Source organism: Ooceraea biroi, chromosome 4, assembly GCF_003672135.1.
Source record: "Ooceraea biroi isolate clonal line C1 chromosome 4, Obir_v5.4, whole genome shotgun sequence".
NCBI classification, from domain to species: Eukaryota; Metazoa; Arthropoda; class Insecta; order Hymenoptera; family Formicidae; genus Ooceraea; species Ooceraea biroi.
Window position 1 is genome coordinate 10499261 of NC_039509.1, and position 12558 is coordinate 10511818.

General features: G+C 38.1%; 2 protein-coding genes and 2 long non-coding RNA genes across 5 annotated transcripts; 3 read left to right on the forward strand and 1 right to left on the reverse strand.

Moving 5' to 3' along the window:
- Positions 1–2238: 2238 nt before the first annotated feature.
- Positions 2239–4400, forward strand: LOC105282601. 2 transcript variants are annotated; one of them, XM_011344661.3, is made up of 5 exons: positions 2239–3044; positions 3145–3182; positions 3426–3602; positions 3839–3929; positions 4202–4400. In XM_011344661.3, the coding sequence occupies exons 1-5, from the start codon at positions 3023–3025 to the stop codon at positions 4249–4251; spliced, it is 378 nt and encodes a 125-aa protein (XP_011342963.1). In that variant the 5' UTR covers positions 2239–3022; the 3' UTR covers positions 4252–4400. The 2 variants fall into 2 exon arrangements, with proteins under 2 accessions (XP_011342963.1, XP_011342962.1); XM_011344660.3 differs by having other exon boundaries at positions 2831–3044; positions 3408–3602.
- On the reverse strand, positions 3956–12228 carry LOC105282603. The gene is made up of 14 exons (XM_011344663.3): positions 10054–12228; positions 9308–9548; positions 8781–8919; positions 8380–8510; positions 8112–8246; positions 7568–7732; positions 7387–7475; positions 6972–7149; positions 6657–6879; positions 6354–6515; positions 6045–6199; positions 5552–5787; positions 5197–5410; positions 3956–4928 (listed from the first exon to the last, which is right to left on the reverse strand). The coding sequence occupies exons 2-14, from the start codon at positions 9357–9359 to the stop codon at positions 4678–4680; spliced, it is 2130 nt and encodes a 709-aa protein (XP_011342965.1). The 5' UTR covers positions 9360–9548; positions 10054–12228; the 3' UTR covers positions 3956–4677.
- Positions 5703–6022, forward strand: LOC105282602. Its single transcript, XR_894515.2, has 2 exons — positions 5703–5865; positions 5952–6022. It is a non-coding gene; the product is annotated as an uncharacterized LOC105282602 (long non-coding RNA).
- Positions 9542–10887, forward strand: LOC113561862. The gene is made up of 2 exons (XR_003406490.1): positions 9542–9862; positions 10047–10887. It is a non-coding gene; the product is annotated as an uncharacterized LOC113561862 (long non-coding RNA).
- Positions 12229–12558: the final 330 nt, after the last annotated feature.

Below are 12558 nucleotides of genomic sequence, written 5' to 3' on the forward strand. Positions count from 1 at the left end.
TTAAGCTAGATTGATGCTTTGTTAGGTGAAGTAAATTAAAAATTCGAATCATTTAAAATCGTTATCTTCTAGTTTAGCGAAATCAAGCTGCAGTAAGACATATAGCAGAGACGTAAATGACTTCACGCGTGTAATTAGATTACATAAGCTAACACCGGCTAAGGGTCAAGAGTAGATAAAGACATCTCTCATTCCGATCAAAAAACTCATTTGTGAGATTAACAGCGGAACGTCCCTCCGGTCTTGCTTCATCTGTATATATACATGAAATCAATATTAATGAAAACATACGCAATATGGACATTCCCAACCACTTGCATTGCAAATTGTTTTGCACTTGCAAGTTTTTTTTCACGTACAAGGAAAGTAGAAGAGGATAAGACTGTGTAAATGTAAGTTGAAAAGCAGTCCGTCAAACATCGTCGTTTGAATTGGATCACCCATTTCCTCATTAATATATATACAATACTTTGCTGCGTCTTCTTGAAGCAAAGAACTACTTCTTCTCCTCGAACTTGGAATTGAACTCTTCATCTACCAAGATCATGATTAAATACGTTTTCGCACGTGAGTACAATATAAAAATGTATTTTCCATCAGGCCAAAAGAGTTAATTCGGGAGAGAATTTGCGGGATTCGACAGCGAAGTTACTTATTTTGACGAATTTGCAAGTCTTAAAATATTCCAAAAAAAGAATGACATTCCAACATGCGCTGTTCGGTATCTTCAAAATCGACATTTTCGGACACAATCTAGTGTTTTGGCAAATTTATAATACTAGTAAACTCAGAAATGAAAAAGTTCTAGCCCTTAGAAATTTTTTCTTTTTCCGAGCAGTTCTGAGTTGTTGATATCATTATTTTTTATATTGCCTAGAGTTCTCTGCTATTGAAAATACCGTAAACTCAAAAATGAAAAAGTTTTAGCCCTTAGAAATTTTTTCTTTTTCCGAGGAGTTCTGTGTTATTTATATATCGCGGAAAGGAGGCCTCAACTATTCGATAAAAAAGAACTTCACGAAGTTAACACGCCTCTTTTAGAATAGGAAACGTGCATCCGTATCGAGATTGTTTCTTATTCTACAGTCGTACAAGCGTTGGCCGTGATTTTGTTGGTCGCCTTGGCATTTCCGCAAAATGACCAGTCAAGCAAGATTTTCAAGACTTCAACGAGCACTACTACGACAAGAACTACTACCGTGTGCCCGTGTATTGCGACCGCAGAATATAATCCAGTATGTGGGACCAATAACGTTACTTACTGGAACATAGGAAGATTTAATTGCGCGAAAAGATGCGATCCACGTAAGACACATAAATCTCACAAATCTCGCTCTGTTTTATCATTTGTTTGTTATCATTGTTATCGCATATTATTTCGTTGAAATGAATATTGAATAATTCTATTTACGATATAAATTCCTCCATGTGAACATATCTAATCTTCAATTTCTAATTTGAGTTCTCAACTTTGAACTCGCACGACTATCAATTCTCATCTTTTACGTTTCTTCGCTCAAATGTTTGGCGTCTCTTCGATTCTCAGGGATTCGATTCCACTGCATGATGTTTCCAAGCAAAATTTAATTATTAAACAATTCATTCCATTCAATAATTTCTGATGATTTATTCTCACTTTATATGTATATATGCAAAGTAAGAATTCTATATTTCTTTAAGAACTTGAAATAAAGCTGATTAGAGCTTGCGAACCATATAGCCAGATGAGCAGTAATTGAGCATTACATCCCTGCACAATTGGTGAAAAATATAGTGCCTGAAGTTGTGTAAATAAAGGTAAATAATTTCTGAATTAATTAATGTTTCTTAATAAAATTATAATTAATATCGACAACTTTATAATACAACTCTTATTGTTATCTTACCATATTATTCCTTTCTTACTCTATTGTTCTTCCTTTTGCAGAATAATTTTTCGCGCGTCTTATAAACAGATTTATTCACGGAAGTTAGTCATGGAAGTTACTGGCGTGATCACAAGTTATTAACATAATTAACATATTGTTAACATGTGCGTTTTGATTAACAACTTCTGTAATCGGCATATTATAATATTTTGTAAACGTTGTATGTACTTTTAAACTATTACTATTATCGTAACATGAAAACTATGTATCGCAATAAATATATTTATGTTTTAATATTTTTTAAGAGATTTTTTTAGATTAAAGTGAATTTTGTGTGTGTATGTGTGTATTAATATCTATAATTATCTATAATTATATATCATCCTCATATTATTTGTACAATTACCAATTATTTACGTTAACATACCATAACTGTCAAATTAAAATAACTTCAACATCAGTTACAAAACATTGCCGAAATAAAGTTTTATCATCATTCTGCTTGATTATCGTTTTTATGTAGTCAACAAAGTATCAATTTTGCTGAAAGAAGAATATCACCGACGGAATCAGAAAATTACTTCCTGTAGGATTTGTAAAAACAAGACGAGTAAATGTTTACTCGCGTTGAAGCGCAACGGTCTGCATAAATACATTACAAAACTGTGAGAAAAATTTGCGAAACCATCTGGTTCTCTTTACCTTTTATTCTTTACTCTTTACTCAATAAAAGACGTAAATGCAATAATTGATCTTGCGAATTCACGAATACAATCTGCCCAGTAATCACGTAAAGATATGTGATCAGTCTGTAAAAGTCTTATTACAAACGTAAAACGTAAACGGTCTTTATGATTCATTCCTTTCATTACTGATGACGTGACGATAAGTCATCGCTCGCAAAAAGTCCGAAAATTAGCATCCCGAGAATGGATCGTAAATACACTGGGAAAATCCAATTTACTTACATTCACGCGCGCACAAGCTGAACGCACGAAATTGCTCGGATCTGCTGGTCAGCAATCAGCGCTATAAAAGGAAGCTCAGCCAGCTCTTCTAAACAGTAGATCGTCGACCTTCGATAGATCATCTCGAGACTCTGTGATCGTATATAAGTAATCAATAGCCAGTTAGCAGTGCCGAGCGTTGTCGAAATGTTGTTCTACTTGTTGTTAAGTGAGAAAATTTTTTCGATTACTTTGTGTAACATGTTGTGTCATTCTTTGTGCATTGATTAATTCTAATATTGTTCAATCTTGTTTGATAATCCCTACAGTTGTCGCATCGCCGTTTCTCAGCGCCGCGTTCCCACAAGTAAGTGAATGTTTCTGTGATGAGTAACGAGAAGAAATAGGCTTAAATGATGGAAAACTGAATAATAAAGAATAATAAAATAAAATAAAACTAAAGAATAATAAAAAGTGTTTGCTTTTCTTCTTGTTTTCTGAGAATACAATTTTTTCATTTTTCTAGCAAATAAAGAATAATAAATAAATTTAACGTTCATTATTCGAGCATTTAATTCGAAGTGTTTTGCAGAATCCTGGTAATTCACAGATGTCTCAGGTAGATGGATTCGTGTTCGACGGACCAACAGGTTCCAGCGTTCCAAACGGGGCACAGAGAACAACTTCAACGTCTACAACAAGACCTACAGGATCTGCAAGAACAAGCACGACTACTACGAGCACTTTGCCTCAGGCTCAATTCGATGCATGCGTCACATCTTGTCCGGTAATTATATATAAAATAATTCTCTTTCACTAAAATTAATATCATTTATTCAAAACAAATTTTTTTCTAAATTGTTCTTTTTACGTATAAGATTCAAAAGTCGGAAAAGTAGATGATCAGCTTTATCAAGACTGTCATAGAGAAATAAATAATTATCGATATTATCAATCTCAAGTTTTCAACGTAAAACAATTTTGCAAATCAGTTTAATAATGTTAAACACATTCCGATCATAGGTGACGCCAGAGTACAATCCTGTTTGTGGTACGGACAATATGGATTATACCAATCCGGGAGGACTGGGTTGTGCACAAAGATGCGGAAAAGGTAAGATGGTTTCACAAAGAGAAAACTTTTTTTTTATAGTAGAAAGCTGGATTTATTTCGCTATTTGAAAAGTACATTAAGTACACGCATTACGTAACAATTAATAACTGGATTGAAGCAGCTATCAGAGGAGCAGGAGTAATCTCCTGAGAAGAAAGATCTTGGTTGCACTCTGACAAATTTATAATAAAAACAAATGTAAATAGTTACAACACAGTAGGCAGTGCGAGTGTCAAGCAAACGCATTAAAATGCACTATTCGATATTTACAGAGGTGGTATTATCTCATTACGGGCGCTGCTCAACGGGCAGATCTGGATGATTCATAATCCAACGTGATCAAATTCAAGCTTAAGGTAACGTCGTATTAATCAAGATAAAAGACTGATTGCTTGGCAGACACATTGTAGGAAACATAAACCTATTTGCATGTCATAGTATATGCGCACAAATATACTCATTTTTTAACTTTAAGCGAAAGCGATGTTGACTTTTCGTGCTTTGGTCTCTTTACCCGAATGATTCCGGAGTTGACTTTACTAAGATGAAACACATTTCACATGAAGCAAATTTCAAGGTGTTAATAAGAAGATATCTTACATTGATGCAAAAGATATATTTTACTTGAATTCTTTTTTAAAAAAACAAATTGTGTGAGAGAGAGAACATTGTAATTCTACTTTTGCAATCTTTTGTACCAATCTAATATCTGAATTACCTCTGCCTTAAAAATTGGAGAAAGAACCAATTACCCGATCGAGGAATCATTTCGATCGGCCCATCTGACTCGCCGCGCGATTTCGAAATTTCCTCCGTGAATTCCGTAAAGATGCCTCGCCAATATGTCAGCCCTGTCCTCCTCAGCTTCCATAGCCATCCTTCGATAGCGGCTGACCGCTAAGACGCAGCCGATGGTGAGTACAATTTGGATGACCAACCAGAAGATCAGAAGACCTAGTGCCAGGCTCGCGTCCACGCAGAAGAGACCATCTATGGATCCTGAGAAGAAAGAAGCAGATCGCTATTAGCTCATTGTGCAGTCTTTATACAAACATGTATAACAGGAACATTTTGCATATGGAAAGAAAAATTGTCGAGTATTCGAATTTGGAAGGAATGTTTTATCAGACAAGCGAATGAAGAAAGTAGGGAAGTATATTCGCATCTCGATAACGAAATCTCTTCTGCTATGGACGCAGGCAATGTGCACTACGAGAGAATCGAGGAATCCACTTTTAGATTTCGACGATGCCGAGATTAAACTCACTTCCGCCAGTGATCAAAACCGTGTCAGGAGACGGGTTTTCCCTGGACAGTAACTGGTCCGCTGTTATCACCGGGCTCTGAACGACGATAGATAATTGCAATGGTAATTCCGCGGGTGTGAGGTTCCTGAATACTTCCGTTACCTCGGCGATCAGCGGCTGCTCGATCGATCGGCGCTTTCTGCCGTATGAAATCTGCCCTCCTCGGCATGTGGTCTCCAGAAACACAACAAATTTTTTATTTTGTCGGTTCTTAGATAATAATGTATATTCGAATTATAATTTGAACATATAAATGCTGATAAATCTGTATTTGTTATATATTAATATAATAAATGTGAACTCTCGCATACTTACCGGTTCACATTCCTCGAGGCAAAATCTAACGATGACGTTGAATCGAACAATTTGACTGTCGGGAAACTTGAAGGCAGTAAACGTTGAAATCAAGGAACGATTATCCACTGGATCCTTTAACAGCGCGGGAAAGGTCGCCGGATCCGTTGGACATCCAGATTGATCAAGAAGAAGATACGAGGAATCCCCGGATGCGCTGCTAGCTACTAAGTGTCCAGCTGCGATGTCGTAAGGTCCTGTCAATAATTATTCAAGGAATTATGTCACTTTTCATCCAAACGTATCATATACGTATGTTGCTTCCAACATTATAGGTATAAAAAAATTTATATGAAATTCGTAAAAAGTTCTACATTCTAAATAATTTCTAAATTAGAGCTGCTTCTTATTTTTTTGTTAGGACAATCCCATTTTGAATTGATGAAATAATGTATGAGTAAGAGGAAGAAATATAAAATTTAGTGCGTTCTATATGATTTGTCGAACAACCCACCGTCGACAGGATGGATTTCGATTCTGAGCGTTAGTTTCTGTCCCAGTTGGGTAACGACCGCGTTCATATTCTCCTCATTCAGAATTCTCATCGTTACTACCGGTACCTCCGACGACGCATTCACTACGGTTGACACAACCGGCGGTACGCCTGCACTAGAAACGGTAATCAGAGCCGGAATATCGAGAATATTTGTCACGATGTTAGAATAACTCTTCATTATGGGGAATGAGTAAATGAGCAAGGTGATGCCATTTGTTTGAAGAATTGTGAGGGATTGTACCTTGCACAAAGAAAGAATAGACTCACTTTGGATCCAAGAAGCTGAAGCTCGAGTGCACGGACACGTTCCTTGGTTCCGGAAGCCCGTATTCGTCTAGAGAGCATCCTACTCTCACCGACTGATCGCCCAATCGCTGAATGATGGGATTATATTGTATCACGATAGTGGCCCAGACCAGCGTGTGCGTTCTGCAAATGAAATCAAATCAGAAAATCATTTTAAAGAAACAATTCTTGTTGTTGGAGGTCACACGTTCTCTCAGTCACGATTTGAAAAACCATTCGGAACATTTTAATCGCCGAGCGCAAAATTTTATAAAGAAAAGATACCGATTTTCGTTGTCGATGGAGAACGCGGGCGTGAGACCGCACGCGATGTCGGACTTGCCGAGGTACTCTTTCTTTGGTAGTGGCAGTTTCAACACCGTCACGTTGCTCCCAACACCATTAACACCGCAGGTTTCCCTGTATCCGCTCACGTACATCCGTCCCTTGAAGGGCTCTGTGGTGGTTAGTGTAACCGTCAAGGTCGTCTCGCCACATTGCACTTTCACTAGGAGGAACATGTGGCGTGGACTCAGTATGAGAAACATTATGCAATACCATCTGTGTTCATACACTGTCGTATTTGTATTGCAAACATACGGTCTAGACAAGCCTCCTGTTCCTTGTAAACCACGTTGGGTTTGGCAAGAAGCGAGCTGACCCCAAGAGCAATGGTGTCGTCAGAGTGCAGCAGACAGAGCGGTCTCTCCTCCGAGTAGTCGACGGTGTAGGCTCTGCATACGAAGCCGTCCTCGCTGCGATCACATCGCTCCTCGCACTAGAAGAATTGATTAAATAGAATTAATTTATTCATATTTCATATTTGATTCTAATTAGAATAATGACTGTGTTATTAAGTCTAACAAATCCTGTTAGCGCACAGTTGCTTCGGTTAGAAAGTTTCATATCTTAACATCGACATTTGCCAGGTTTGATCCACTAAAATATAAGCAATTTTAAATAGAATTCGGTCGATTCGTTGGCGAACTGAGAACACACTTCTCTTGAGGAATACCTGCTTTCCATTGAGTCCTGGTAGCGCCACGTCAGAGTACGGCAACGTCATGTTCCAAAATTCCGCGTAGGAGCAATAGCTTTTCTTCGCTGCGTAAAAACGTGCAAAATTTTATAACGGTGTGTGATCCGATTTGCGTCAGATAATAAAAGTAAAAAGACAGACCAGCTTAGACACTCACATACGTTATGGCACTGATCCTGCAGATATTCATCTCGATACATCGACGATCTGTAGGCTTGCGGTCTAATACTCCTCTCGAGTCTTGACAGCGAACATGTCCCGACAGTGTCGTCGATTGACAATGATTCGCTCGTACGGAATTGCGCGGATTCGCATTCGCCTCCTGGAACCATTCATATTATTATATAAATTTTATATAAATTTTATATTTATATTTCTTCCATCTATTAAAAGCCTAATTTGAGATAATGCAATCCATTACGACTCAATGTAATGCATTAATCAAAATAATAAGTTCTTATCGCCAGGATAAATTAGTAGTAATAAAAGCCTTCAAGAGAAGGACCAGGAACTTGGTCGAAACGTCGTGTACACAAGTTACTAATAAATATTGCCAGATTGGTCAACTGAAAGGAAGGCTTTTATTATCAATGTAATGCGTCCATACTGCACAGGAGCTTGCAGCAACGTTGCTGCAATGGCGCAATTGCTGTAAGCTTCTACGTTATGCAGACGTGTAAGTTACTTTGCGAAGTGCATACTTGCTTGCAGACACTTCTCATAACACTCGCTTCTTTGTAGCAATGCTTGATACAGGATGTAGCTTCCATCTTTCAATACGGCACCCAAAGTTCTTTCCACCTGCCACAATCTGCGCGACTTGCAATCTACTGGAACTAAAATGCAGAGACCAAAAATTTTAAGAGCTGTAGGAAGCTAGTAAAAGAAGTTAAAATAATTGAATTTTAAGTATATGTGATATTTTCCTACTGCGGAAACGTATATTATGATGACAGGAAAACTTTTTACCTCTAATGCACATCTTGTGGAAGAACGTGGCGTTAGATTCAGGAATCAGTTCCTCGCCCTTTATTTGCACGCTGTAACAAATATTCCTTTCGAAGTCGACCACGAACGCTGTGCAATTCAGGGTTCTGCACCTGTTATAATAGATGGATCGTTTCTTAAATCTTTGCATCATCACGCATCTGGCGATATTCTTTGTGAAAAATTAAGATTAATTTGGATGTCGCGATACATTAAACGCACATATTTCAGTTTTCTAAAAATCCTATTTTTCTTTTCTGAAGATTGTATTTAGAAGTACATTTCAAGTACTATGTATCAGAATTCTTGACATAACTAAACAGTTCATTAAAGGAATCTACGCAAAGTCTGCGAGAATATATATGAATTAATTGATGAATCACCTGTCAAAACAAGGCGTGATGATACCGTCGTTACCTATGGCATTTCTGTATAATATGGTTTCTATAGCGTTCCCTGGCTTGGCTCCGACGACTTTTTCCCATCCCGTATCTTCATCGCGACACTTTTGGTACCACCCACCTAGAGAATACGAGTGCACATTGTATAAAGCAATTGTGAGCCGCAATTGTACAGCTGTCTGTTGAGCGTACCATGCATTTATCGGATCACTGGTTCTAAATAAAAAACGTGGCTATGCCGGATTCACACAGAGACTACTGTTTAATACATTTTACAAATCGTCATTCAAATTTTTATTATTAAAACCGTTGGTAGAATAAAAAATAATTTACCAGTTACTTTCACAAAATAATTTTCTCAATATCAATAAACTCAAGAAAACAATTTGTCAACAAAATTATATCTTCTAGCTTGCTCTCGTAACGTTTTTGGAAATCTACGTCTATTACCCTTTTTAAAGGTTTCATTCCGTCTCCTCTTTCATCGTGAAAATAACATTGATTATCACCTGTACTCGAAACGATGCACCAGATGGAAATTATGCCAATAAAACGTAACATCTTCGTCGTTATCTTCTACCTGCGAGCGCGACAGGACAGACAGATAAAACCAGCTGCGGAAAGTTGCCTCAGGGACTTCCGGATAGTATTATTAGTAATTCTGGACCGACATTCTCCACCTCTAATCGCACCACTGATTCACTTGCACGTGTAAACGTCGTTGCATAATGCCGCTATCACGTGTAAAAGCTGAAATCAGCATTATTATTCGCGTATGACATTAGATCGAACAAGCCAGCTGAAGAAGCGACCAAGTACGATCATCCACGTTAGCGGCGCATTCTTCGAAGACCCCCTCCTAGCTTCAAGGTTCTGAGATAATGCAATGTTTTTCAGTAAGCGAGTCAGCGTGCATGAAGTTATGCATATCGTTTTTACTTGCCGCTTTGGTTTTGCTTATCTCTTAACCGTAAACGCGCGACATAATTCATGACAGAACGATTCGCAGCATAATTTCTGCTCCTCATCCGACATAAATCAAAACAGCAAAGAGAGAATAACAGGTCAGCTATTTTTATAACAGCTCGTACGTTTTTTTTTAGATAAAGATCATTCGAGACAAACTGTGCAAATTGATGTCACGCAAAGAAACTCGTTTCATTAAGATGCGATCTTTAAATAAAAGAGTCAATTCAAATAGCTTCACAGCTTCATAGCTTCAAACTCTCTCATCTTCTCTCTCATCAGGACCCACCAGAAACTAAAAGCGTCTCTTCAGGAGTTCCAAACCGTTGAACCTGATTCTCTTGCTCTTCGTGTCTTCTGCAGCATCCACTCACGCTTTAGTGCGGGAGCTGATCCGTGATTGCTCTCTTTGGCAGCAACGATCACATCCAGTGTGCATCCTCTCGGAATCAATGAAGATTTCTGTGCCTCCTGCGTAGTTTCAGCCCCGTGCGCTTCTCGGCGTCGTCGAGCCGTGCTCGTGGTTCACTCTCGGCGGACATTCGTTTTTGCGGGAGTGCAAATACAGCGGGATTGACGTCGTTCCACTAACCGACTGCGAGGCAGACACGTAACGAAATGAAAAGCAATTGCGCGCCCTGCCACTACGGATGCGATGAGGAAGAGCAGAGGGGCATCCACGCCATCCGTCCACCTGATCGGACGATCGGATGCGGCTGGGTAAATACCGCACCGCGCGTTCATCCATTCACCTTTGGTAGTCGTAAAAAAGAGAGAGAGAGAGAGAGCGAAAAAAAACGATGGCGAGGTCGGCAAACGATTATCCGGGATGCGACGGCCGAGTGTGAGTTTGCTCACCGGTGACACAAATTCAGCCTGCCTCGTCGTTATCTGCAGCCACGTAGTGCACCAAGTATAATATACTAGCATGACACAGAATAACTATTGTTATCGTCTTCATGCATTTGATGATCGCTCTAGCAATACTTATGTCAATACGATTAATGATATCAACAAATTATCTGGAGGCAGGAATAGATCAGGAGGGAGATGGCCAATGGGACTCTCCAATCGATCTTGGATCTAACTTAATGGGATAGAAATTTAATAAAGGAAATTTAATGGAAGAAGAATACAGAAGACGTTCGTTTTTTTCGATACGTTGTCATTTATGCAGCCGCCGAATGTTACCTCTCCTTAGATCAATGTAGCTTCCCACGTTGCAACGGCAATTATAATGGAACAAGCATCGGAAGTCTATATCGATAGCGAACATCGAAACTCGTGTCCTTCGTTTTACGTAACTGTCTGGCATCGTTTACGCTCGTTAGCCAGCAGCACACGTATATCGATACGGCAAAACGAAACGTCCGATATGCTTCGCAAAATGAGATTCTTTCGGATGCGTAACGTTAACAAGACGGCGTGACGAAATTCCGGACAGTTGCGTTTGCAGGATTTCGTTATGTAGTAATGATATCTGTCAACAGAAGTCCTTATGAAATATGGATCAATTAATTAACTGCTACAGCAAAGCACAGGTAGTCTTGTCTGTTTGTCGACAAATACTTTCGCTTTCACTGACGCTAGTTGCTTCACTTTTACTCTTATCACTAGTGGTGTGCACTTACCTATTACCAAACATGAGTGAAACAGCATCGATTTATCAATTTAGAACGGATACGTCAAGTTGCGGGTATGACGGTCTTACATAAATAACATACTTGTCGAAATACATTACAAAAAAAGTGTAATAAAAAGAAAGTAAGCAGGTAAAATACATTTAAATATTTCTTTTAATTGTGCATATTTCCTTTTGAAAACGCTTTGTGTGATTACTTATCCTTCGTTCAACGGTTGCCTAACTTCTCAGCATCCTGAGATATTTTCAAAACATTTGCATATGTATATGTATGCTTAACGAGATTTGTTTGCATGATTATTCTTGTGGTATTGTCTATGACACGGTTAGGAGTTTAAATTGCATGTACAACAATGAGCGCAATCGATTCGATCAATTTTACGTAAATCGATGCCATCGTTCCTGACGAATAACGATGGTGTCATTGGCCCGTATAAATGAAAACCAATTTCCTTTCTATGGACAGAACATATACAATCGCAGATTTGGACTGAACAAGTACAAAGCAAGATAACGTAGATTGAAATAAATACAAAATATATATGTACATAACTGTTAAAAATTCATATCTAAACTCTTTTATATTTTGCACATTTTTGTATTATTTATAGTTTATGACACAAAAATTTGATATTTTTAGGTAAATTTGATATTATGTGAGCGTTATGTGGAGCAAAATCTTTACGTCGTTTATTCGCTATTACTGGTCGTTCGTGATCCAATGCTTCCTTTAGTTTATATAATTATTGTTTAACGATCAGCTGCGACAGTTTCATTTAGTTTTAATAGTTCATAATAAAGTATATCTTCCTGATCCTACCAAATATGGAGTATGATTTTTTGATTATGAATATTCCTTTTTTGCATTGATATTAATGATTGACTGGGTTCCATGGCACCTACGACATTTTGCGTTTAGGATTGTTATAATAAATCCATTTTTCACCGGTCACAATTCGACATAAAAAACTCTTCCTTTTCTGCCTAGCAAAGAAAAGCAAGTGCTCAAACTATTCGCGATAGCATTTTCAATTGGTGCAGTATCCATTTTCCGTCTTTTCGAATTCTACGTTCATATGTGCGTTGACCGGAGCAGTGGGTCATCGATTTTACATACATACATCAGAGGTATAGAATACTGGTAAAATATGG

What these genes read in the sequence shown, in the direction of transcription:
- LOC105282603 (XM_011344663.3), bottom strand. Translation starts at nt 9,359, where the DNA reads ATGTTACGTTTTATTGGCATAATTTCCATCTGGTGCATCGTTTCGAGT. An exon ending in CAGGACTCAATGGAAAGCAG is followed by an intron (nt 7,150 to 7,386) that starts GTATTCCTCAAG and finishes CAATTCTTCTAG; the next exon opens with TGCGAGGAGCGATGTGATCG. An exon ending in TCCATCGACAACGAAAATCG is followed by an intron (nt 6,516 to 6,656) that starts GTATCTTTTCTT and finishes TTTCATTTGCAG; the next exon opens with AACGCACACGCTGGTCTGGG.
- LOC105282601 (XM_011344660.3), top strand. Translation starts at nt 3,023, where the DNA reads ATGTTGTTCTACTTGTTGTTAA. An exon ending in CATGCGTCACATCTTGTCCG is followed by an intron (nt 3,603 to 3,838) that starts GTAATTATATAT and finishes TTCCGATCATAG; the next exon opens with GTGACGCCAGAGTACAATCC. An exon ending in TGCACAAAGATGCGGAAAAG is followed by an intron (nt 3,930 to 4,201) that starts GTAAGATGGTTT and finishes CGATATTTACAG; the next exon opens with AGGTGGTATTATCTCATTAC.